Source organism: Nerophis lumbriciformis, linkage group LG16, assembly GCF_033978685.3.
Source record: "Nerophis lumbriciformis linkage group LG16, RoL_Nlum_v2.1, whole genome shotgun sequence".
Taxonomy (NCBI): domain Eukaryota; kingdom Metazoa; phylum Chordata; class Actinopteri; order Syngnathiformes; family Syngnathidae; genus Nerophis; species Nerophis lumbriciformis.
In genome coordinates this window covers 23,702,436-23,725,486 of record NC_084563.2, presented here as the reverse complement: position 1 = coordinate 23,725,486, position 23,051 = coordinate 23,702,436, and the positions used below count along the sequence as shown (strand labels likewise).

Here is a 23,051-nt window from a genome sequence, read left to right as displayed (position 1 = left end):
ATATTTGGTCCTGATGTGGTCTCAGAACTGGGGGGTAGTCTATAGTTGGTGAGTGGTCTTAGAACTGGGGACAGTAAGGGTGTTTTTGGTACTCATAGAGTAGGAGAGTATATTTTTGCCAAGTCTAGTTGCGGTATTTTTGGCACAGGAGGTATACTCTGGTTTCTGATAGTGGTCATAGAACTGGAGGACAGTCTTGTTAGTGGTAATATTATCAGGACTGGGTTGGTACAGTCTGGTTTGTGATAATGGTCTTAAAACTAGCATGGGCAGTGAAGTTGGTGATAGTTGTCTAAGAACTGGGGGGAAGACTGTTTGGCAGGGATGTTTTTGGGACAGAGTAGGACCGTCTGATTTTTGACCAGGGTGCAGTCTGGTTTGTGGGAATATTTTTAACAGTCTTCAGAACAGGGGAGCAGTCTAGTTGGTGTGTGGTCTGGGGACAGACTGGTTGGTAAGAGTGTTTTTGGTACTGAGAGTAGAAGAGTATGTTTATTGACGAGGGGGCAGTCTGGTTTGTTGGCACAGAACTGGGGGGTCGTCTTGTTGGTGGGTATATTTACAGTACTGGGAGTACGACAGTCTGGTTTGTTTGTGGCAATATTTTTGGCACGGGCTTGTGATAGCGGTCTTAGAACTGGGTGGTAGTCCTGTTGGTGGGTATACTTTCCAGGACTGGGGTGGGACAGTCTTGTGATAGTGGTCTTGGAACAGGGGGAAGACTGGTTGGCAGGGATGTTTTTGGGACAGAGTAGGACAGTCTAGTTTTGACAAGGGGGCAGTCTGGTTTGTGGCAATATTTTTGGCACAGGGGGTTGTACAGTTTAGTTTGTGATAGCGGTCTTAAAACTAGCAGGGGCAGTGATGTTGGTGATAAATGTCTTAGAACAGAGGTGTTTTGGGACCGAGTAGGACAGTCTGATTGTTGACAAGGGGGCATGTCTGGTTTGTAGCAATATTTCTGGCACAGGGTGTTGTATAGTCTAGTTTGTGATAGCGGTCTTAGAACTGTTGGTTGTCTTGTTGGTAGGTATATTTTCAGGACTGGGGTAGGACAGATGGTTTGTGACAGTGGTCTCAGAACAGGGGAGCAGTCTAGTTGGTGAGTGGTCTTAAAACTGGGGACAGACTGGTTGGTAAGAGTGTTTTTGGTACTGAGAGTAGGAGAGTATGTTTATTGACGAGGGGGCAGTCTGGTTTGTTGGCACAGAACTGGGGGGGTCTCCTTGTTGGTGGGTATATTTACAGTACTGGGAGTAGGACAGTCTGGTTTGTTTGTGGCAATATTTTTGGCACGGGGTGGTACAGTCTGGCTTGTGATAGCGGTCTTAGAACTGGGTGGTAGTCCTGTTGGTGGGTATACTTTCCAGGACTAGGGTGGGGCAGTCTGGTTTGTGATAGTGGTCTTGGAACAGGGGGAAGACTGGTTGGCAGGGATGTTTTTGGGACAGAGTAGGACAGTCTAGTTTTGACAAGGGGGCAGTCTGGTTTGTGGCAATATTTTTGGCACAGGGGGTTGTACAGTTTAGTTTGTGATAGCGGTCTTAAAACTAGCAGGGGCAGTGAAGTTGGTGCTAAATGTCTTAGAACAGAGGGGCGGACTGGTTGACAGAGGTGTTTTGGGACAGAGTAAGACAGTCTGATTGTTGACAAGGGGGCATGTCTGGTTTGTAGCAATATTTCTGGCACACGGGGTTGTATTAAAGTTAAAGTACCAATGATTGTCACACACACACTAGGTGTGGTGAAATGTGTCCTCTGCATTTGACCCATCCCCTTGATCACCCCCTGGGAGGTGAGGGGAGCAGTGGGCAGCAGCGGTGCCGCACCCGGGAATCATTTTTGGTGATTTAACCCCCAATTCCAACCCTTGATGCTGAGTGCCAAGCAGGGAGGTAATGGGTCACATTTTTATAGTCTTTGGTATGACTCGGCCGGGGTTTGAACTCACAACCTACCGATCTCAGGGCGGACACTCTAACCACTAAGCCACTGAGTAGGTTGTATAGTCTAGTTTGTGATAGCGGTCTTAGAACTGGGGGGTCGTCTTGTTGATGGGTATATTTTCAGGACTGGGGATGGTACAGTGATTTGTGATAGTGGACTCAGAACTGGGGGGGGGGGGGGGGGGCAGTCTAGTTGCTGGGTATATTTACAGGGCTGGGGGTGAGACAGTCTGGTTTCTGAATCGTGATAGTGGTCTTAGAACTGGGGCGGGGGCAGTCTAGTTGGTGATAGTGATCTTAGCACTGGGGTCAGACTAGTTGGTAGGGGTGTTTTGGCGGTATTTTTGGCACAGAGAATGGTACAGTCTGGTTTGTGAGAGTGGTCTTAGAACTGGGGGGCAGTCTAGTTGGTGGGTATATTTTCAGGACTGGGGGTGGGACAGTCTGGTTTGTGATAATAGTCCTAAAACTGGCAGGGATAGTCTAGTTGGTGATGGTTGTCTTAGAGCTGGGGGCAGATTGGATGGCAGGAATGTTTTGGGGACAGAGTAGGACAGTCTGGTTTGTGATGGGGGCAGTCTGGTTTGTAATAATGGTCTTCGAATTGGGGGCGGAGTCTGGTTGGTGGGAGTTTTTTTTAAATTATATATACACAGGGGTGGTACAGTCCAGTTTGTGTTCGTGGTCTCAGGACTTGGGGTTGAGGGGTGATTTTGGTACTGGGAGACAGTCTGGTTTGCAGCAGTGTTTTTAGGACTGGGTTTGGGACTGTCTTGTTTTAGATAGTGGTCTTAGGGTGAGGGAGGTGCAGTCAGGTATATGGCAGGGGTGGGCAGTCTGCTTGGCGGGGATGTTTCTGGCAGGAGGGGGCCGAGTTTGGCCAGTTTGCTTTTTCAGAGACGAGGCGACTGTTGCTAACTATCACTAAAACTTTCCCTCTCCCACTAACTTTGGCCCTTTTCTTTTTGGATGGTTGCGAAGAGATAACATTCCAAATTGCAAAGTTTATTTCAAAGATTATGCGTGCACAACCGTAATAAATTAACCCAATAATAGGCTAGGAGTGATACCCTAACTGTCACAATACAGTTATGTGAGTTTAGAAGCAATTTAAATCCTCTAAACAGAATTCAATCAGAAAAGGAAAAAACGTTGGTGTTTTCCAGTTATTTCCTAATATTGTTCTAGTATTTCGACACAATGTTGTTGATTTAGACATTTCAATGTACAAACCCCAAAGCCAGTGAAGTTGGATATCACCACATGGGCTCAGGAACACTTAAAAAACCCACAGTCAGTAACTACAGTTGGTCGCTACATCTGCAAGTGCAAGTTAAAACTCTACTATGCAAAGCGAAAGCCATTTATCAACAACACCCAGAAACGCTGCTGGCTTCGCTGGGCCCGAGCTCAGCTAAGATGGACTGATGCAAAGTGGAAAAGTGTTACCGTATTTTCTGCACCATAAGGCGCCCTGGGTTATAAGCCGCGCCTTCAATGAACGGCATATTTCAAAACTTTGTCCACCTATAAGCCGCCCCGTGTTGTAAGCCGCATCTAACTGCGCTAAAGGAATGTCAAAAAAACAGTCAAATAGGTCAGTCAAACTTTAATAATATATTAAAACCAGCGTGATGTGGGCGCGCATGGAATCGTATATCAACATGGACGGAGCTGCGTGAAAAAAGCCACCCGGCCTCTTCGCGTAAACTTAAACTTACCTTAACCACTTGCTCATCTTTTCTTCATCCATCCCTTCGAGTTAGCTTTTATGATGACGCCGGCTGGAAAGGTCTCTTTTGGCAAGGTCTTCCTTTTGAATATCACCATGGGTGGAAGTTTCTGGCCATTAGCATGGCAAGCTAGAACCACAGTGAAGGATGACTTCTCATTCCCTGTGGTGCGAATATTCACCGTACGTGCTCCCGTTGTATCCACAGTGCGGTTCACAGGAATATCAAAAGTCAGTGGAACCTCGTCCATGTTGATAATGTTCTCTGGCCGGATCTTTTTTTCAGCTATCTTGTTTTTACAATATGCACGGAAAGTAGCCAGCTTTTCTTGAAAGTCTTTAGGCAGTTGCTGTGAAATAGTAATCCGTGTGCGGATGGAGAGATTGTGTCTTTTCATGAACCGGATCCCTGTCGCTTAGTAGGAGCCATTTTGTGGTCTTTACAGATGTAAACACACAAAGGAAATGAAACGTACGGTAATATCCGCGCGCTTTTTCTTCTTCTACGCGGGCGGGTGGTTGCTTACAGTAGAAGAAGAAGCGCTTCCTGTTCTATGGGGGCGGGTGCTTACCTTGGCGGTTGCTTGCGTAGAAGAAGAAGCACTTCCTCTTCTACGGGGAAAAAAGATGGCGGCTGTTTACTGTAGTTGCGAGACCGAAACTTTATGAAAATGAATCTTAATATTAATCCATATATAAAGCGCACCGGGTTAAAAGCCGCACTGTCAGCTTTTGAGTAAATTTGTGGTTTTTAGGTGCGGCTAATAGTGCGGAAAATACGGTAATTACATTGTAATTTACAATTTAGGGATTTCATCATCTACGGTCCATAATATTCTGAAAATCTGTAGAAATCACTGCACATAAGCGATGATATTACGGACCTTCGATCCCTCAGGCGGTACTGCATCAAAAAGCGACAACAGTGTGTAAAGGATATCACCACATGGACTCGGAAACACCTCAGAAAACCACTGTCAGTAACTATAGTTCGTCGCTACATCTGTAAGTGCAAGTTAAAACTCTACTATGCAAAGCGAAAGCCATTTATCAACAACACCCAGAAACGCTGCTGGCTTCGCTGGGCCCGAGCTCATCTAAGATGGACTGATGCAATGTGGAAAAGTGTTAATTACATTGTAACTTACAATTTAGGGATTTCATCATCTACGGTCCATAATAGTCTGAAAATCTGTAGAAATCACTGCACATAAGCGATGATATTACGGACCTTCGATCCCTCAGGCGGTACTGCATCAAAAAGCAACATCAGTGTGTAAAGGATATCACCACATGGACTCGGAAACACCTCAGAAAACCACTGTCAGTAACTACAGTTCGTCGCTACATCTGTAAGTACAAGTTAAAAGTCTACTATACAAAACGAAAGCCATTTATCAACAACACCCAGAAATGGCGCCGGCTTCGCTGACTGATGAAAAGTGGAAAAGTGTTCTGTGGTCTGACGAGTCCACATTTCAAATTGTTTTTGGAAAGTATGGACGTTGTGTCCTCCGGAACAAAGAGGAAAAGAACCATCCGGATTGTTCTAGGCGCAAAGTTCAAAAGCCAGCATCTGTGATGTTATGGGGGTGTATTAGTGCCCAAGGCATGGGTGTCACGGTTTGGGGTGCAGCTTGCTGAGGTTCGTTCTCCCGGTACGCAAAACTGACGACTCCGGACGAAAGCGTGCAGGTAGGAGATGATTTATTTATCATAAATCATAAATGGATACAAACAGACAAAAACAAAACAAAAGGGGTGCGTGCCGATCGCACGGGAAGCTAAGGTAACTTACTTAGCACAGGAACACTAGAAGCTAAAGAATCGCTTAGCACAGGAATCATGAACTCGAAATCTCACGGGACAGTAGTGGGAAGCAAATAATGAAGCCACGACGAGTGACCGGAAAAGGCAGGCTTAAATAGTAGTCTCTGATGAGCGTAAAAAGCAGGTGAAAATCATAAGTAACCATGGTGACAAAACTCAGGAAGTGCATAAACAGGAACTAAAAGGAGTCCAAAACAAACCGATAACACAAAACATGATCCGGACCACGGATCATGACAATGGGTAACTTACACATCTGTGAAGGCACCATTAATTCTGAAAGGTACATACAGGTTTTGGAGCAACATATGTTGCCATCCAAGCAACGTTATCATGGACGCCCCTGCTTATTTCAGCAAGACAATGCCAAGCCACCTGTTACAAGACCGTGGCTTCATAGTAAAAGAGTGCGGGTACTAGACTGGCCTGCCTGTAGTTCAGACCTGTCTCCCATTGAAAATGTGTGGCGCATTATGAAGCCTAAAATACCACAACGGAGACCCCCGGACTGTTGAACAACTTAAGCTGTACATCAAGCAAGAATGGGAAATAATTCCACTTCAAAAATGTGTCTCCTCAGTTCCCAAACGTTTACTGAGAGTTGTTAAAAGGAAAGGCCGTGTAATACAGTGGTAAAAATACCCCTGTACCAACTTTTTTGCAACGTGTTGCTGCCATTAAATTGTAATTCTAAGTTTCTCAGTTTGAACATTAAGTATATTGTCTTTGCAGTCTATTCAATTGAATATAAGTTGAAAAGGATTTGCAAATCATTGTATTCTGTTTTTATTTACCATTTACACAACGTGCCAACTTCACTGGTTTTGGGTTTTGTATTAAGTGTACAATGTACTTTCTGTATTTGAGTGAAACTACCTGCGATGAAACCGATAAAACAACAAAGCAAATACTGCCGAATGTTTAATGTATTAGACTTCATACAAACACATATTACTTTTTGATGTGAGGGAAAACCCTGTTCATGTTGTCCTCAACCAACATCACACATCTCCCACTTGATGACCTATTCGTATGTTTACCACAGACTTAGCAACTACAAGGTTTCCCTCCTGTGTGTGTTGTCATATTCACGCTCTGACTGAATCTTTTACCACAGACTGTTGTCATGTGTTTTTTTATGCTGGCCCTCTGAGAAAATGTATTACCGCAAATTGGACATAGAAAAGGTTTTTCTCCGGTGTGTGTTCTCATGTGCGCCGTCAACGTGGCCCTCTGGGAAAACGCATTGCAGCAAATGGAGCAACTGAAGGGCTTTTCCCCCGTGTGCGTTCTCATGTGCGTCATCATGTTTACTTTCTGATTGAATCTTTTGCCGCAGACTGAGCAACTGAAAGGTTTTTCTCCTGTGTGCGTTCTCATGTGTGATTCTAGATTTGTGTTTTGAATGAATTTTTTACCGCAGACGGAGCAACTGAAAGGCTTTTCTCCTGTGTGTGTTCCTGTGTGTCGAACATAATCCCTTTTACTACAAAAATGTTTGGCACAAAATGAGCAGGTAAAACCTGTCTTGTCGTCGGAGCATTCAGGGTGTGGGTTGTCAGTGTGAGTCCTCACATCACCTTCACAGTCCGTATCGCTGCTCAAAGGTTCTTGGGTGTAGTCCTTGTCTCCATCTTCAGTAGATTGTGATGTCATGTCGTCACTATCTGATAGAGGAGCAAAGAGGTTGTCAACTTGTGGTTTGTCTTCATGGTCTTCAGTCTTCACAGAGACACCAGTCAGAGGCAACTGGGTGAGATCAGGCTCCTGCGGCCTGGGAAGACACTCTTCTCCTGACTGACTGATCCAGACTTCTCTTTCTTCTTCTTCTTTAAAGTCGGGGGGCTGTGGATCCTCCTGCTTCAAAGTGGGGTTTACCTCCTGTGGCTTATTAGCAGGTTGTTCTTCCCGATGACCACTCAGCTGCTGAACGTCTGCAGAAAACAAACACATTTTACTTCAGACATGTCTTTGTTTTTCTATTCACTGTTTGTTGATGCATCAGTGGTTATTGTGTCGGCCTTTCTAAACTTTACAGATTCTGAACCAAAGGCCGTGGACTGAGACAGGACAGGTGGTGCACTTTCATACGCACTTCAAACTACAACTTAAGTCTTTCCAAAAAATAGCTTTGTTTGCAATAAAAAAGGTTTTCTTTCCAAAGTTAACAAAAACAACTTTAACTACATATTGTGGAAGGATGCAGATATGTTTAAGAGTTCTTCCTTTTTACATAGCCATGTTTAGAGGATCTAGTACTTTTCCTTTGTTTATTCTACCAGTCTCTTTGTCTTCAGATTGTCTGTTTTATGACTCAACCTTGGAATGTGAAGACCTCCCCCATTGGTTTCTTATCAGTGGGGTGAGGGGGAGATGGGGATTGTCTTTGTTTGAAAATAAGTTGTTTTTCCCCTTGGAATCCCAGATCAACTAGAGCAGTCGATATGAATGTATTGATTAAGTTGATCTCCTAAAGCTTTAGTACAACTTTAATAAATATTCCAATTCTGTCTTGATGGTCCTTCTTACTCAGCATATATGTCATCATTGTGTGTGTGTGGACCTAGCCTACAGGGTGTTGTGATGCGTCTAGTGCAGTAGTTGGAGGGAAGGTTGCATGTCTACTTCCCATCTGCTTGCTAACCTCTCGCTTACAGACACTGCCGCTGGCTAGCCTTTGTGGTGAACGGAGAAGCAGCTTTGTGCGTCAGTCTTCTCCTGCCAGTACACAGCCTCTCCTTCACCAAGACTCCTGCCAGGCCTCCACGTGGCCACACACGGTAACTTGAGCCCTGCGGCTCAAGGCAAACGTGGCAGGGGATCTCGGAGCTGCAGTGGTCCCCAGAGGCGGGATGCGCAGGCCCACATTGTGGACACGCCCTGGCATCACCCAACCACTGCCCCGCTGCCTTGTGGGTTAGTCTGGGAAGACAAAAGGCTAGGGGAGCACACCCTGAGAGAAAAGCAAGTGACGTTGGAGACTGCCCGTTTCCCTCGTCAAAAAAGACCTCAACGGCGGAGTGGGCGGATGATGGATATAGAGAACCTCCACAACGGTCACAAAGGCGGAAGAAGGCTGCAGCAAAGATGGGCCCCCAATTGTCTTGGTCTCCATGCCATTGGACCCTGGCCTTCTCTTTGCCAAGGACAGTGTGGTGACTGCCTGTGCGCCAGTTTCCCCACTTTAAAAGATTCCCCGCACAGGCGTTCTCCTGAAGGACCCATCATTACCCAACCCCCCTATAAGTCCTTTGGCGACCAGGAAATGGTGACGGGAGCAGGACAGTGAAGTCTGGGAGCTTCTAGCCACGCACTGGCACATAGGCGGTGGGTGCCTGATTCAGTCGCCTTGCTCTCGGACCGAGGCAGAGAGAGTATTTCGGCAGCAGCACACACGTCTGAGCAGCCCTATTTAGGATCCACTCTGCTCACCCTAAACGGGAAGGGGCTAGAAAAGGTGCCCTAAAAATAGCCTGCCTCCTATAACCTGACTGGAATACCGCGTCCAGTGGGTTCACCTCATAGCGGTCGAAAAACAAAAACAAAAACAATGAACTTTGGAGCTTGGAATGTGAGAACACTTATGGACAGTGCCTCAAGCAATCGTCCAGAAAGAAGATCGGCAATCGTTGCCAGGGAGTTGAAAAGATGCAAGATCGACATTGCTGCCCTGTCTGAAACCCGTTTGGCTGAGGAGGGGCAACTAAAGGAGGAGAAAGGGGGATACACTTTCTTCTGGAAGGGAAAAACAGCTGATGAACCCAGAATCCACGGAGTGGGATTTGCCATCAGAAACCGGCTCATCTCCCAACTCTCCGATTCTCCAATAGGCATCAATGAGCGACTCATGACCCTACGCATGAGGCTCTCAAACAATCAGATGGCAACGGCTGTGAGTGCCTATGCACCAACTTTGGACTCACATGATGAAGACAAGGAGACCTTCTATGCAACCTTAGACCAGGTTCTATCGGATATCCCGAAAGAAGATAAGATCCTTCTACTCGGGGACTTCAATGCCAGGGTTGGCAAGGATCACAAGCTCTGGAAAGGCACTCTAGGTAAAGAAGGTGTTGGGAATGTCAACTCCAACGGAGTCCTCCTTCTGTCAACGTGTGCTGAACATGGTCTTCTGATAACAAACACCCTTTTCCGCCAGAGAAACCGGTTCAAAACGTCCTGGATGCATCCCAGATCAAAGCGCTGGCATCTCATAGACTATGTCATTGTCAGGGCCAGAGATCGTAAGGATGTTAACATCACCAGGGCCATGTTTTGTGCAGACGACTGCTGGACAGACCACCGCCTCATCCGCTCCAAAATGAACATCGAGCTGCGGCAGAAGAGGAGGACACAAAGGAGACTGTTCCGCCCTAAATTTAACATTGATAGCCTTGGAGACACAGATAGGGTGCAACATCTACAAAACACCCTGTCTGTGAGACTCCCGGAAGAATATCCTGAGGATGTGGAGGAACACTGGAAGGCTCTTAAGACCACGCTACTTGAAACCAGCAAGGATACCATTGGCTACAGGACTAGGAAACACCAGGACTGGTTCGATGAAAACGACATCGAAATACAACAGCTGATTGATGCCAAAAGGAAAGCTTTTTGTTCTTGGCAGAGTGACATCAACTGCAGGGACAAAAGGCAGGCCCACGCCAAGGCAAAGGCACTTGTCCAGAGCAGAGTGAGAGAGCTGAAAAACAAATGGTGGATGGAGAAGTCTCTGGAAATCCAGAAGCTTGCTGACTCTGGGGATACCAGGGGTTTCTTCAGTGCTACCAAGGCTGTTTATGGGCCCAGCTATCGAGGCCTAAACCCCCTCCGCTCTAAAGATGGACAAACCCTGCTCAAGGACGATGTAGGTATCAGTTCCAGATGGCGTGAACACTTTCAAGAGCTCCTGAATCGGAACTCCACAGTGGAGATGGAAACCATCAACCAGATTCCTCAGCGACCCATAATGGAGCATTTGGGTGATCCTCCCACCGAAAATGAGGTCCAGGATGCCATCAGAAAACTGGGTAACAACAAGGCTTCCGGACCAGATGGGATACCAGCAGAAATGTTAAAGCAAGGCGGACCAAAACTCCTTTGCCACATCCATAGCCTCATTGGTAAAATCTGGGATAAGGAGGAAATCCCAGCCGAACTCAGGGACGCCCTGATTGTCACCATCTTCAAGAAGGGAGATAAGGCGGACTGTGGCAACTACAGAGGCATCTCTCTCCTGTCCACAACAGGAAAAATACTGGCCCGTATTTTGGCAAACCGGTTATTGCCGCTTTCAGAAGAGATCCTCCCAGAGTCCCAGTGTGGCTTTCGTCCAGCTAGGGGAACATCGGACATGATTTTTGCAGTTCGTCAACTGCAAGAGAAATGTCGGGAACAACACCTGCCACTATACATGGCTTTCATTGACCTTACAAAGGCCTTTGATTCTGTGAACAGAACTGCCCTCTGGGGTGCCCTCTCCAAGATCGGATGCCCAGACAAGTATTTGAAGGTCTTGCGTCTGTTGCATGACGACATGACCGCAGTGGTAGTTGGAAATGGCGGCTCTGAAACGGCTCCCTTCAAAGTTGACACTGGTGTCAAGCAGGGCTGCATCATCGCACCAACCCTGTTTGCTATCTACATCTCAGCCATACTTCACCTCACCAGTCAAAACCTGCCTGAGGGAGTCCAGTTCATATACCGGACAGACGGCGGGCTCTTCAACCTGAGGAGGTTAAGGGCAAAAAGCAAGGTGCTTATATCCTCCATTACAGAGCTTCAGTACGCAGATGACAATGCTCTAGTTGCTCATTCTGAGTTGGACCTCCAGAACATCATGGATGCTTTTGCCAGAGCGTACCGACTCCTGGGACTTGACATCAACATAAAGAAGACTCAGATCCTGTACCAACCGGCCCCTGACACACCCTCCCAACCCCCCACAATTTATGTGGACAACAACATCTTGGAAAACGTGGAGTATTTCGCTTATCTTGGCAGTCTTCTTTCAAAGAGAGCTGTCATCGATGCCGAGATCCACCACCGCATTGGTTGTGCCAGCGCAGCTTTTGCTAAGCTCAAGAAAATAGTTTTTGAGAATCGGGTCATCCAGACCAACATCAAGCTTCTTGTATATCAAGCTGTAGTTCTGCCCACTCTGCTCTATGGGGCTGATAGTTGGACCACCTACAGCAGACACCTGAAGGCTCTGGAGCAGTACCACCAGCGATGTCTCCGCAAGATCCTCAGGATCAGCTGGGAAGATAGGCGTACCAACATTAGTGTTCTGAAGGAAGCTAACATGCCCAGTATCACTACAACTGTCAGTCGGCACCAGCTGCGATGGACAGGCCATGTAATTCGCATGCCAGACAGTCGCCTTCCAAAACAGATGTTGTACGGACAACTGACGGAAGGACAACGCACCCAAGGGGGGCAGAAGAAGCGGTATAAAGATAACCTCAAAATCCATCTGAGGAAATGCTGCTTCAACCTCAACACCTGGGAGGAGACTGCCCACCAGAGGGTTTTGTGGAGCAGGATGGTCCATGAAGGCACAGCACGGTTAGAAAAGGACCTCCACCGTGCCGCGGAAACCAAGAGGCAACAAAGAAAGGAGAGATCCACTACCAAAACAGCTCCTCAGACCACCACCACAACCACCACTACTACCACGACAATCACGCACATATGCCCCCACTGCAATAGAGTCTGTGGATCACGGATTGGCCTCCACAGCCACCTGAGGACCCACAGATGACTAGACTCACCAACAGGAGGACTATCATACTCGCGTCGAGTGATCGCCAATGATATGTCATCGAAAGAACTTGGGATTGACCAGTAACTTAGCTTCCCTTGGAGGAAGAACTGGTCCGGCGCAACAATACAAAGCTATAAACAAAACTAAGCTCAAGTGTTGCGTAAGCAGTGGTTAAAAAAATGTTGTCGCCGCAAGTCACTCCACCCGACAATTGTCCAATCAGTTTCACCGGTGCACCCTATATGCTTTCCTCACAGGTGCTGTAATGACACAAATGTAAATTAATTTGTAATTAAAAAAAAAAAAAAGTAGTATGCAGTACCGGAGAAACAAATAACACAAAAATGGCTACCACAACTATAATGACCAACATCAAAGTGCAGCAGCGCAGTAGGCCCAAGTATCCATCAAACACCACCACAATGACCAACACCAAAGTGCGCTAGTGCAATAGGCCCAAGTATTCATCTAAAAACAAATAATTAATTCAACTTAATATATGCAGGACTACTGAAATATAAATAACACAAAAATGGTGGTTATTTTCCGCATGTCCGGATCGCCGGGGCAGCAGTCTCAGTCAAGAAGCCCAAATTTCCCGGCCTACGATTACCTCTTGCAGTTCCACCGGGGAGACACCGACGAGTCCCCAGGTCACAACATAATCTCTTCAGCGCATCCTTTTAAGTCTACCATTGGCCTTACAGTCGTGGTCAAAAGTGTACATACACTTGTAAAGAACATAATGTCATGGCTGTCTTGAGTTTCCAATCATTTCTACAACTCTTATTTTTTGTGATAGAGTGATTGGAGCACATACTTGTTGGTCACAAAAAACATTCATGAAGTTTGCTTCTTTTATGAATTTATTATGGGTCTAAGATTTAGATTTAAGATTTAGATCGAACATTTAGATTTAGATTTAAGATTTAAAATGGGATTCAACATTTATGTTTACATTTAACATTTAGAGCTCACATTTAGATTTAACATTAAGTTCTCACATTTAGATTTAAGACTTAGATTTAACATTTAGGTTTAGATTTATCATTTAGATTTGTAATTAACATTTAGCACTTAAATCTACATTTAAATATATATCTAAGATTTGGATTTAAGATTTAGATCGAACATTTAGATTTAGATTGAACAATTAGATTGAACATTTATTTTAGATTAAACATTTAGATTTAAGATTTTAAATTGGATTCAACGTTTATGCTTAGATTAAACATTTAGTGCTTATATTTAGATTTAGATTTAAGATTTAGATTTGGAATTAACATTAAGCACTTAATTCTAGGTTTAAATATATATTTAAGATTTAGATTTAAGATTTAGACTTAGATTGAACGATTAGATTTAACATTTCGATTGAACATTTAGGTTTAGATTAAACATTTAAATTTAAGATATAAAATTGAATTCAACATTTATGTTTACATTTAACATTTAGAGCTCACATTTAGATTCAACATTAAGTGCTCACACTTAGATTTAAGACTTAGATTTAACATTTAGGTTTAGTTTCAACATTTAGATTTAAGACATAGATTCAACATTTAGATTTTGAATTAACATTTAGCACTTAAATCTAGATTTAAATATATATTTAAGATTTAGATTTAAGATTTAGATCGAACATTTAGATTTAGATTGAACAATTAGATTTAACATTTTGATTGAACATTTTGGTTTAGATTAAACATTTAAATTTAAGATTTTAAATTGGATTCAACATTTATGCTTAGATTAAACATTTAGTGCTTACATTTAGATTTAAGATTTAGATTTGGAATTAACAATAAGCACTTACATCTAGGTTTAAATATATATTTAAGATTTAGACTTAGATTGAACGATTAGATTTAACATTTGGATTGAACATTTAGGTTTAGATTAAACATTTAAATTTAAGATATAAAATTGAATTCATCATTTATGTTTACATTTAACATTTAGAGCTCACATTTAGATTCAACATTAAGTGCTCACATTTAGATTCAAGACTTAGATTAACATTTAGGTTTACATTTAACATTTAGATTTAAGACATAGATTCAACATTTAGATTTGGAATTAACATTTAGCACTTAAATCTAGATTTAAATATATTTTTAAGATTTAGATTTAAGATTTAGATCAAACATTTAGATTTACATTTAAGATTTAGATTATCCATCCATCCATTTTCTACCGCTTATTCCCTTTTGGGGTCGCGGGGGGCGATGGAGCCTATCTCAGCTACAATCGGGCGGAAGGCGGGGTACACCCTGGACAAGTCGCCACCTCATCGCAGGGCCAACACAGATAGACAGACAACATTCACACTCACATTCACACACTAGGGCCAATTTAGTGTTGCCAATCAACCTATCCCCAATTAAACATTTAGATTTAGGATTTATAATTGGATTCAACATTACAAATTAGAGCTCACATTTTGATTTAACATGAAGTGCTCACATTTAGATTTAAGACTTAGATTTAACATTTAGGTTAAGATTCAACATTTAGATTTGGAATTAACATTTAGCAATTAAATCTATATTAAATATAGTTTTAAGATTTAAATTTAAGATTTAGAGCAAACATTTAGATTTAGATTTAAGATTTAGATGGAACATTTAGATTTAGATTCAAGATTTAAAATTGGATTCAACATTTATGTTTACATTTAACATTTAGAACTCGCATTTGGATTTAACATTAAATGCTCACATTTAGATTTAAGGCTTAGATTTAACATTTAGGTTTAGATTTAACATTTAGATTTAAGACAGATTCAACATTTAGATTTGGAATGAACATTTAGCACTTAAATCTAGATTTAAATATATTTTTAAGATTTAGATTTAAGATTTAGATTCAAGATTTAGATCAAACATTTAGATTTACATTTAAGATTTAGATTTGACATTTAGATTTAGGATTTATAATTGGATTCAACATTTATGTTTACATTTAACATTAAGTGCTCACATTTAGATTTAAGACTTAGATTTAACATTTAGGTTAAGATTCAACATTTAAGATTTGGAATTAACATTTAGCAATTAAATCTATATTTAAATATATTTTTAAGATTTAGATTTAAGATTTAGAGCAAACATTTAGATTTAAGATTTAGATGGAACATTTAGATTTAAGATTTAGATGGAACATTTAGATTTAAGATTTAAAATTGGATTTAACATTTATGTTTACAGGGCTTCACGGTGGGAGAGGGGTTAGTGCATCTGCCTCACAATACGAAGGTCCTGAGTAGTCTTGGGTTCAATCCCGGGCTCGGGATCTTTCTGTGTGGAGTTTGCATGTCCTCCCCGTGACTGCGTGGGTTCCCTCCGGGTACTCCGGCTTCCTCCCACCTCCAAAGACATGCACCTGGAGATAAGTTGATTGGCAACACTAAATTGACCCTAGTGTGTGGATGTGAGTGTGAATGTTGTCTGTCTATCTGTGTTGGCCCTGCGATGAGGTGGCGACTTGTCCAGGGTGTACCCCGCCTTCCGCCCGATTGTAGCTGAGATAGGCTCCAGCGCCCCCCGCGACCCCAAAAAGGGACTAAGCGGTAGAAAATGGATGGATGGATGGATTTATGTTTACATTTAACATTTAGAGCTCACATTTGGATTTAACACTAAATGCTCACATCTAGATTTAAGACTTAGATTTAACATTTACATTTGGAATTAACATTTAGCACTTAAATCTAGATTTAAATCTAGATTTAAGATTTAGATTCAAGATTTAGATCGAACATTTACATTTAAAATTTAAACTTGGATTCAACATTTATGTTTACATTTAACATTTAGAGCTCACATTTAGATTTAACATTAAGTGCTCACATTTAGTTTTAAGTCTTAGATTAAACATTTAGGTTTAGATTTAACATTTAGATTTGTAATTAACATTTAGCACTTAAATCTAGATTTAAATAAATATTTAAGATTTAGATTTAAGATTTAGATCGAACATTTAGATTTAGATTGAACGATTAGATTTAACATTTCAATTTGAACATTTAGGTTTAGATTAAACATTTAGATTTAAGATTTAAATTTGGATTCAACATTTATGTTTACATTTAACATTTAGAGCTCACATTTAGATTTAACATTAAGTGCTCACATTTAGATTTAAGACTTAGATTCAACATTTAGGTTTAGATTTGGAATTAACAATTAGCACTTACATCTAGATTTAAATATATATTTAAGATTTAGATTTAGATCAAACATTTAGATTTAGATTGAACGATCAGATTGAACATTTTGATTTGAACATTTAGGTTTCGATTAAACATTATTTAGTGATGCACCGGAAATGGAGTAGAGCTTGCGATGTACTGTTGTGAACGTGTCTGCCTAAATTGAAGAATAAATTACGGCCCAATTTGGTCTAAATCAGGGGTGTATAGACTACATAGACGAAAATCTATTCCCAAGTGGGCCGGACTGGTAAAATCACGTCATGATAACTTAAAAATAAAGACAACTTCAGATTGTTTTCTTTGTTTAAAAATAGAACAAGCGCAATCTGAAACCATACAAATCATAATGTTTTGGGGTTTTTTTTTCTACACTTACATGTTGCTGTTCATAGTAGTCTATCTTTATTTGTCGTGATTTATCATTTCTGAATAAATTATGTGATATTCATCAGTCAAATAGGCTTGAGTCTGGCAGAGTTTTAAAATGCTCTCATTGGTGTAAATCATAAGATGTAATAAATAGTAATATCAAAATCAAATTACAGAATGTTGTTAAAGTAATTTACCGTATTTTTCTGACTATAAGTCGCAGTTTTTTTCATAGTTTATGAAAGTTGCATAATGTTATTTTCCTTCTTTATTATGCATTTTCGGCAGGTGCGACTTATACTCCGGTGCGACTTATACTCCGAAAAATACGGTACTCATTTTACTCAACTGATGTACTAACTTATTATGTACATATGTCCAAACTTGTGAATTTGGACTCATTTCATGAATCACACATGAAGTTAGAATGGGATACATATTATTTGATCATATTTATGTGTGCCCAGATAACATGTCGCCAGTCCTGTATCTTAACCGGGCACATAGCTCCGCCCCCTCTGAAGTCATGCGCGCTCCTGCGGCAGGGGATGCAAATAATTGCTATTGCGACATCCAGTGGACACATTTAGAAGAGCAGTTTATTTTGTTAAATAATTTCCGCTCATTTTTATACTTAATCATCTCGAGGGCCGGATACAACCTGTTAACGGGCCTTATCCGGCCCGCGGGCCGTACGTTTGACACCCCTGGTCTAAATAATAAATTCTGTAGTCCGTGTGTGATAGAGAACCGAATTTAACGAGTATTACCGTATGCAATTAAAATGATTGACAAACCGTGGTTAAAAACATGTTGATAAAAATGATAGACTAATATATTAAAACGAAAAAATAATATATGAACATATATCAACATTGTTGCCCTAGGGCAGTGGTTCTCAACATTTTTTCAGTGATGTACCCCCTTTGAACATTTTTTAAATTCAAGTACCCCCTAATCAGAGCAAAGCATTTTTGGTTGAAAAAAAGAGATAAAGAAGTAAAATACAGCACTATGTCATCAGTTTCTGATTTATTAAATTGTATAACAGTGCAAAATATTGCTAATTTGTAGTGGTCTTTCTTGAACTATTTGGAAAAAAATATATAAAACTTGTTGAAAAATAAACAAGTGATTCAATTATAAATAAAGATTTCTACACATAGAAGTAATCATCAACTTAAAGTGCCCTCTTTAAGGATTGTAGTAGAGATCCATCTGGATTCATGAACTTAATTCTCAACATTTTTTCACAAAAAAATAAATCTTTAACATCAATATTTATGGAACATGTCCACAAAAAATCTAGCTGTCTACACTGAATATTGCATTGTTGCATTGTAATGAATGGAATAGCCTACTTGATTTGATGTTCAGTTTATGAACTTACATTCATATTTTGTTGAAGTATTATTCAATAAATATATTTATAAAGGATTTTTGAATTGTTGCTATTTTTAGAATATTTAAAAAAAAATCTCACGTACCCCTTGGCATACCTTCAAGTACCCCCAGGGGTACGAGTAACCCCATTTGAGAACCACTGCCCTAGGGGAAACTGGGTAACACAAGCTTAACCTATTATTACTATAACAATCTACAAGGTTAATATAGGTTGCTTCTCTTTCTTCCCCTCCATTTTTCGGTATTCATTTTTTGTATCTCTAGTTGTCATTACGTATATGTATTGTTGCATTTGAACAACTGTATTGTTGATAATAGAGGTAAGTTATTGGTATTGTTCATTATCAATAGCGCTATTTCTATTATTTGTAATGCTCTATTCGTAGTGTAAATATGCTCATTGTCATTTCTGTATTATTATTTATTTCGCTAACTGCTTCTTTGCTATCACTTTTACCATCATATTTGTACAAATCGTATGTGCCGATGTTGCTCTAGTGTTGTTGTTGTTGTTATTGTTGTTGTGTTTGCTGTTGTTGTTTTTGTCTCTCTGTCTAATCCCCCTCTTGTCCCCACAATTTCCCCCTCTGTCTTCCTTTTTTCCCTCTTTCTAGCCCCTCCTGCACCAAATGATATTATAATTACATTCAATAAAGTCAAATACAAATAAGGCAACAAGAGAAGTATTCTACACTTCTCTTTTGTAAAGTAAATCTGAACAGCCGATACGGGCATCTACATCAAATATATGATACGCCTGAGAAGCTGGACAGGACAAAAAAATAAATAAATAAATAAAAACGATGGACTGACTAGGGTTAGCTAACCTAAATGCTCACATGAAAAGAAAATACATTAACACCATTCCCTAATCTAAACCTGTATAAACACACTACTGTCTGAGCAACTAAGCGATCAAACAAAGTGATCGATATAAAAAGAAGATATTCAAACGCAGAGGTGGGTAGTAACGCGCTACATTTAGTCCGTTACATCTACTTGAGTAACTTTTGGGATAAATTGTACTTCTAAGAGTAGTTTTAATGTAACATACTTTTACTTGAGTATATTTATAGAAAAAACGCTACTTTTACTGCGCTCCATTCATCTACATTCAGCACGCTACTCGCTCCTGATTTTTATCGATCTGTTTATGCACGCTTTGTTTGTTTTGGTTTGTCAGACAGACCTTCAAAGTAGGATCTATCGCATGCCTGCGTTTCACCAATCAAATACAGTCACTGGTGACGTTTGACTCAGTTTCACCAATCAAATGCAGTCACTGCTGACGTTTGACTCCGTTTCACCAATCAAACAGAGCCAGGCGGTCATGTGACCGCCTTTCAGCGGCAAAACAACCAGTTTAAGCTTACATGAACTCACGTCAAATTTGAGGAAGCACATGGTGGTAAGTAACGTTGGTAGATATTTTGGCTGTCACCGGGGCGGTATAGCTCGGTTGGTAGAGTGGCCGTGCCAGCAACTTGAGGGTTCCAGGTTCGATCCCAGCTTCCGCCATCCTAGTCACTGCCGTTGTGTCCTTGGGCAAGACACTTTACCCACCTGCTCCCAGTGCCACCCACACTGGTTTAAATGTAACTTAGATATTGGGTTTCACTATGTAAAGCGTTTTGAGTCACTAGAGAAAAAGCGCTATATAAATATAATTCACTTCACTTCACTGTAGGCTGATGTTAGCTTCCCTGCTATGAATCACTGTCAAATGTAAATTGTGTGGGGACATTTATTAATGCACTGCAGCCTCATACACACACACACACACACACACACACACACACACACACACACACACACACACACACACACACACACACACACACACATACAAACACCAATCAGAAGTGTGTTCCCAGGTGCTGCCCACACCTATTAGTTTATGGTTTGCGTAAAGGCTAACTTGTTATTTTCCTTTGTAATCTCTGCTTACTGAGCCTATGGTGCTGTTAAGTTATTGTGGCTCAATTTGCCTTAATTTGTTTTTTATGTTAATGTATTATTATTCAATATATATTATTGTTTTAGTTGCTTAAGAGATATTCCTGGCTCTGAATTTGCTCATTGCAATTTGTATGTTTTTGTGCATTATTTGTTGCTGTCATCATTAAACGAACAGGTTACTCATCAGTTACTCAGTACTTGAGTAGTTTTTTCACAACATACTTTTTACTTTTACTCAAGTAAATATTTGGGTGACTACTCCTTACTTTTACTTGAGTAATAAATCTCTAAAGTAACAGTACTCTTACTTGAGTACAATTTCTGGCTACTCTACCCACCTCTGTTTAAACGCACTAATACAAACCCCGTTTCCATATGAGTTGGGAAATTGTGTTAGATGTAAATATAAACGGAATACAATGATTTGCAAATCATTTTCAATCCATATTCAGTTGAATATGCTACAAAGACAACATATTTGATGTTCAAACTGATAAACAAATAATCATTAACTTTAGAATTTGATGCTAGCAACACGTGACAAAGAATTTGGGAAAGGTGGCAATAAATACTGATAAAGTTGAGGAATGCTCATCAAACACTTATTTGGAACATCCCACAGGTGAACAGGCAAATTGGGAAGAGGTGGGTGCCATTATTGGGTATAAAAGTAGATTCTATGAAATGCTCAGTTATTCACAAACAAGGATGGGGCAAAGGTCACCACTTTGTCAACAAATGCGTGAGCAAATTGTTGAACAGTTTAACAAAAACCTTTCTCAACCAGCTATTGCAAGAAATTTAGGGATTTCACCATCTACGGTCCGTAATATCATCAAAGGGTTCAGAGAATCTGGAGAAATCACTGCACGTAAGCAGCTAAGCCCGTGACCTTCGATCCCTCAGGCTGTACTGCATCAACAAGCGACATCAGTGTGTAAAAGATATCACCACATGGACTCAGGATCACTTCAGAAACCCACTGTCAGTAACTACAGTTGGTCGCTACATCTGTAAGTGCAAGTTAAAACTCTCCTATGCAAGGCGAAAACCGTTTATCAACAACACCCAGAAACGCTGCCGGCTTCGCTGGGCCCGAGTTCATCTAAGATGGACTGATACAAAGTGGAAAAGTGTTCAGTGGTCTGACGAGTCCACATTTCAAATTGTTTTTGGAAACTATGAACGTCGTGTCCTCCGGACCAAAGAGGAAAAGAACCATCCGGATTATTATAGGCGCAAAGTTGAAAAGCCAGCATCTGTGATGGTATGGGGGTGTATTAGTGCCCAAGACATGGGCAACTTACAGATCTGTGAAGGCGCCATTAATGTTGAAAGGTACATACAGGTTTTGGAGCAACATATGTTGCCATCCAAGCAACGTTACCATGGACGCCCCTGCTTATTTCAGCAAGACAATGCCAAGCCACGTGTTACATCAACGTGGCTTCATAGTAAAAGAGTGCGGGTACTAGACTGGCCTGCCTGTAGTCCAGACCTGTCTCCCATTGAAAATGTGTGGCACATTATGAAGCCTAAAATACCACAACGGAGACCCCCGGACTGTTGAACAACTTAAACTGTACATCAAGCAAGAATGGGAAAGAATTCCACCTGAGAAGCTTAAAAAATGTGTCTCCTCAGTTCCCAAAGGTTTACTGAGTGTTGTTAAAAGGAAAGGCCATGTAACACAGTGGTGAACATGCCCTTTCCCAACTACTTTGGCACGTGTTGCAGCCATGAAATTCTAAGTTAATTATTATTTGCAAGAAAAAAATAAAGCTTATGAGTTTGAACATCAAATATGTTGTCTTGGTAGTGCATTCAATTGAATATGGGTTGAAAAGGATTTGCAAATCATTGTATTCCGTTTATATTTACATCTAACACAATTTCCCAACTCATATGGAAACGGGGTTTGTATAATGTGTGTCTATTTATCTTAGTTATTTAAATAATACAGTTTGCTTAAAATAGTTTAGTGTGTGTATAAGTACTTTTTGAGCACATTCAACAATACCGCGATAATAATGATAACTGTGATCACGTTGCTGTAACATTGTTGGTGTGATGATATCGCGAGACACGGCGAGAGTCAAGATGGCGGAATATCCTTATTATAATTCAATGCATCTCTAAAGAAAGCTAAAGTTCCTCCTCCGCACATTTCTTTGTGCCTCAAGATCGACAAAATGTAATGTCAGTTCACCTGTTTCGTGTAAAGGATTAAGTATGAGGATAATAAAAGTGTTAAAAAAATACCTTCAACGTGTAGCACAATTTGAGTTTTGCGAGCAGCTTCCAGTTGTTGTCGATGTCGCTCCTTCTCTTCTCTCGTTCGAGAAAGTTCCTCCTCGTACGACGCAATGGTTCGTTCAAACAGCGCGAATATTTCATCAGCTGCCGCCATTAGTCGCTCTTTCACCAACTCTTTCAACATGTCTTGTAGCGAGCTTCACTAATGCTAAATGGTAACGTCTGCCTTAAAAACAAAGTTGTTTTTCGTCGATGGAGGTTTGACCACCGCCGAAGCGTCCATGAATCTCACTGCTGCCATCTTGCGGCGACATTGAAGACTGCTCAAGACGAGAGCTGCACATGTTAAAGTTAAAAAGTTAAAGTACCAATGATTGTCACTCACACACACACTAGGTGTGGCGAAATTATCCTCTGCATTTGACCCATCACCCTTGATCACCCCCTGGGAGATGAGGGGAGCAGTGAGCACCAGCGGTGGCTGCGCCCGGGAATCATTTTTAGTGATTTAACCCCCAATTCCAACCCTTGATGCTGCGTGCCAAACAGGTTAATCCTACACATTATTTAACT

At 41.2% G+C, this 23,051-nt stretch overlaps 1 protein-coding gene across 1 annotated transcript; it reads right to left on the bottom strand.

Moving 5' to 3' along the window:
- Positions 1–5,368: 5,368 nt before the first annotated feature.
- LOC133617396 (uncharacterized) lies at positions 5,369–22,737 on the bottom strand. The gene is made up of 2 exons (XM_061977336.2): positions 22,485–22,737; positions 5,369–7,442 (listed from the first exon to the last, which is right to left on the bottom strand). Exons 1-2 carry the CDS (start codon positions 22,660–22,662, stop codon positions 6,556–6,558), a joined length of 1,065 nt encoding a protein of 354 aa, XP_061833320.1. The 5' UTR covers positions 22,663–22,737; the 3' UTR covers positions 5,369–6,555.
- Positions 22,738–23,051: the final 314 nt, after the last annotated feature.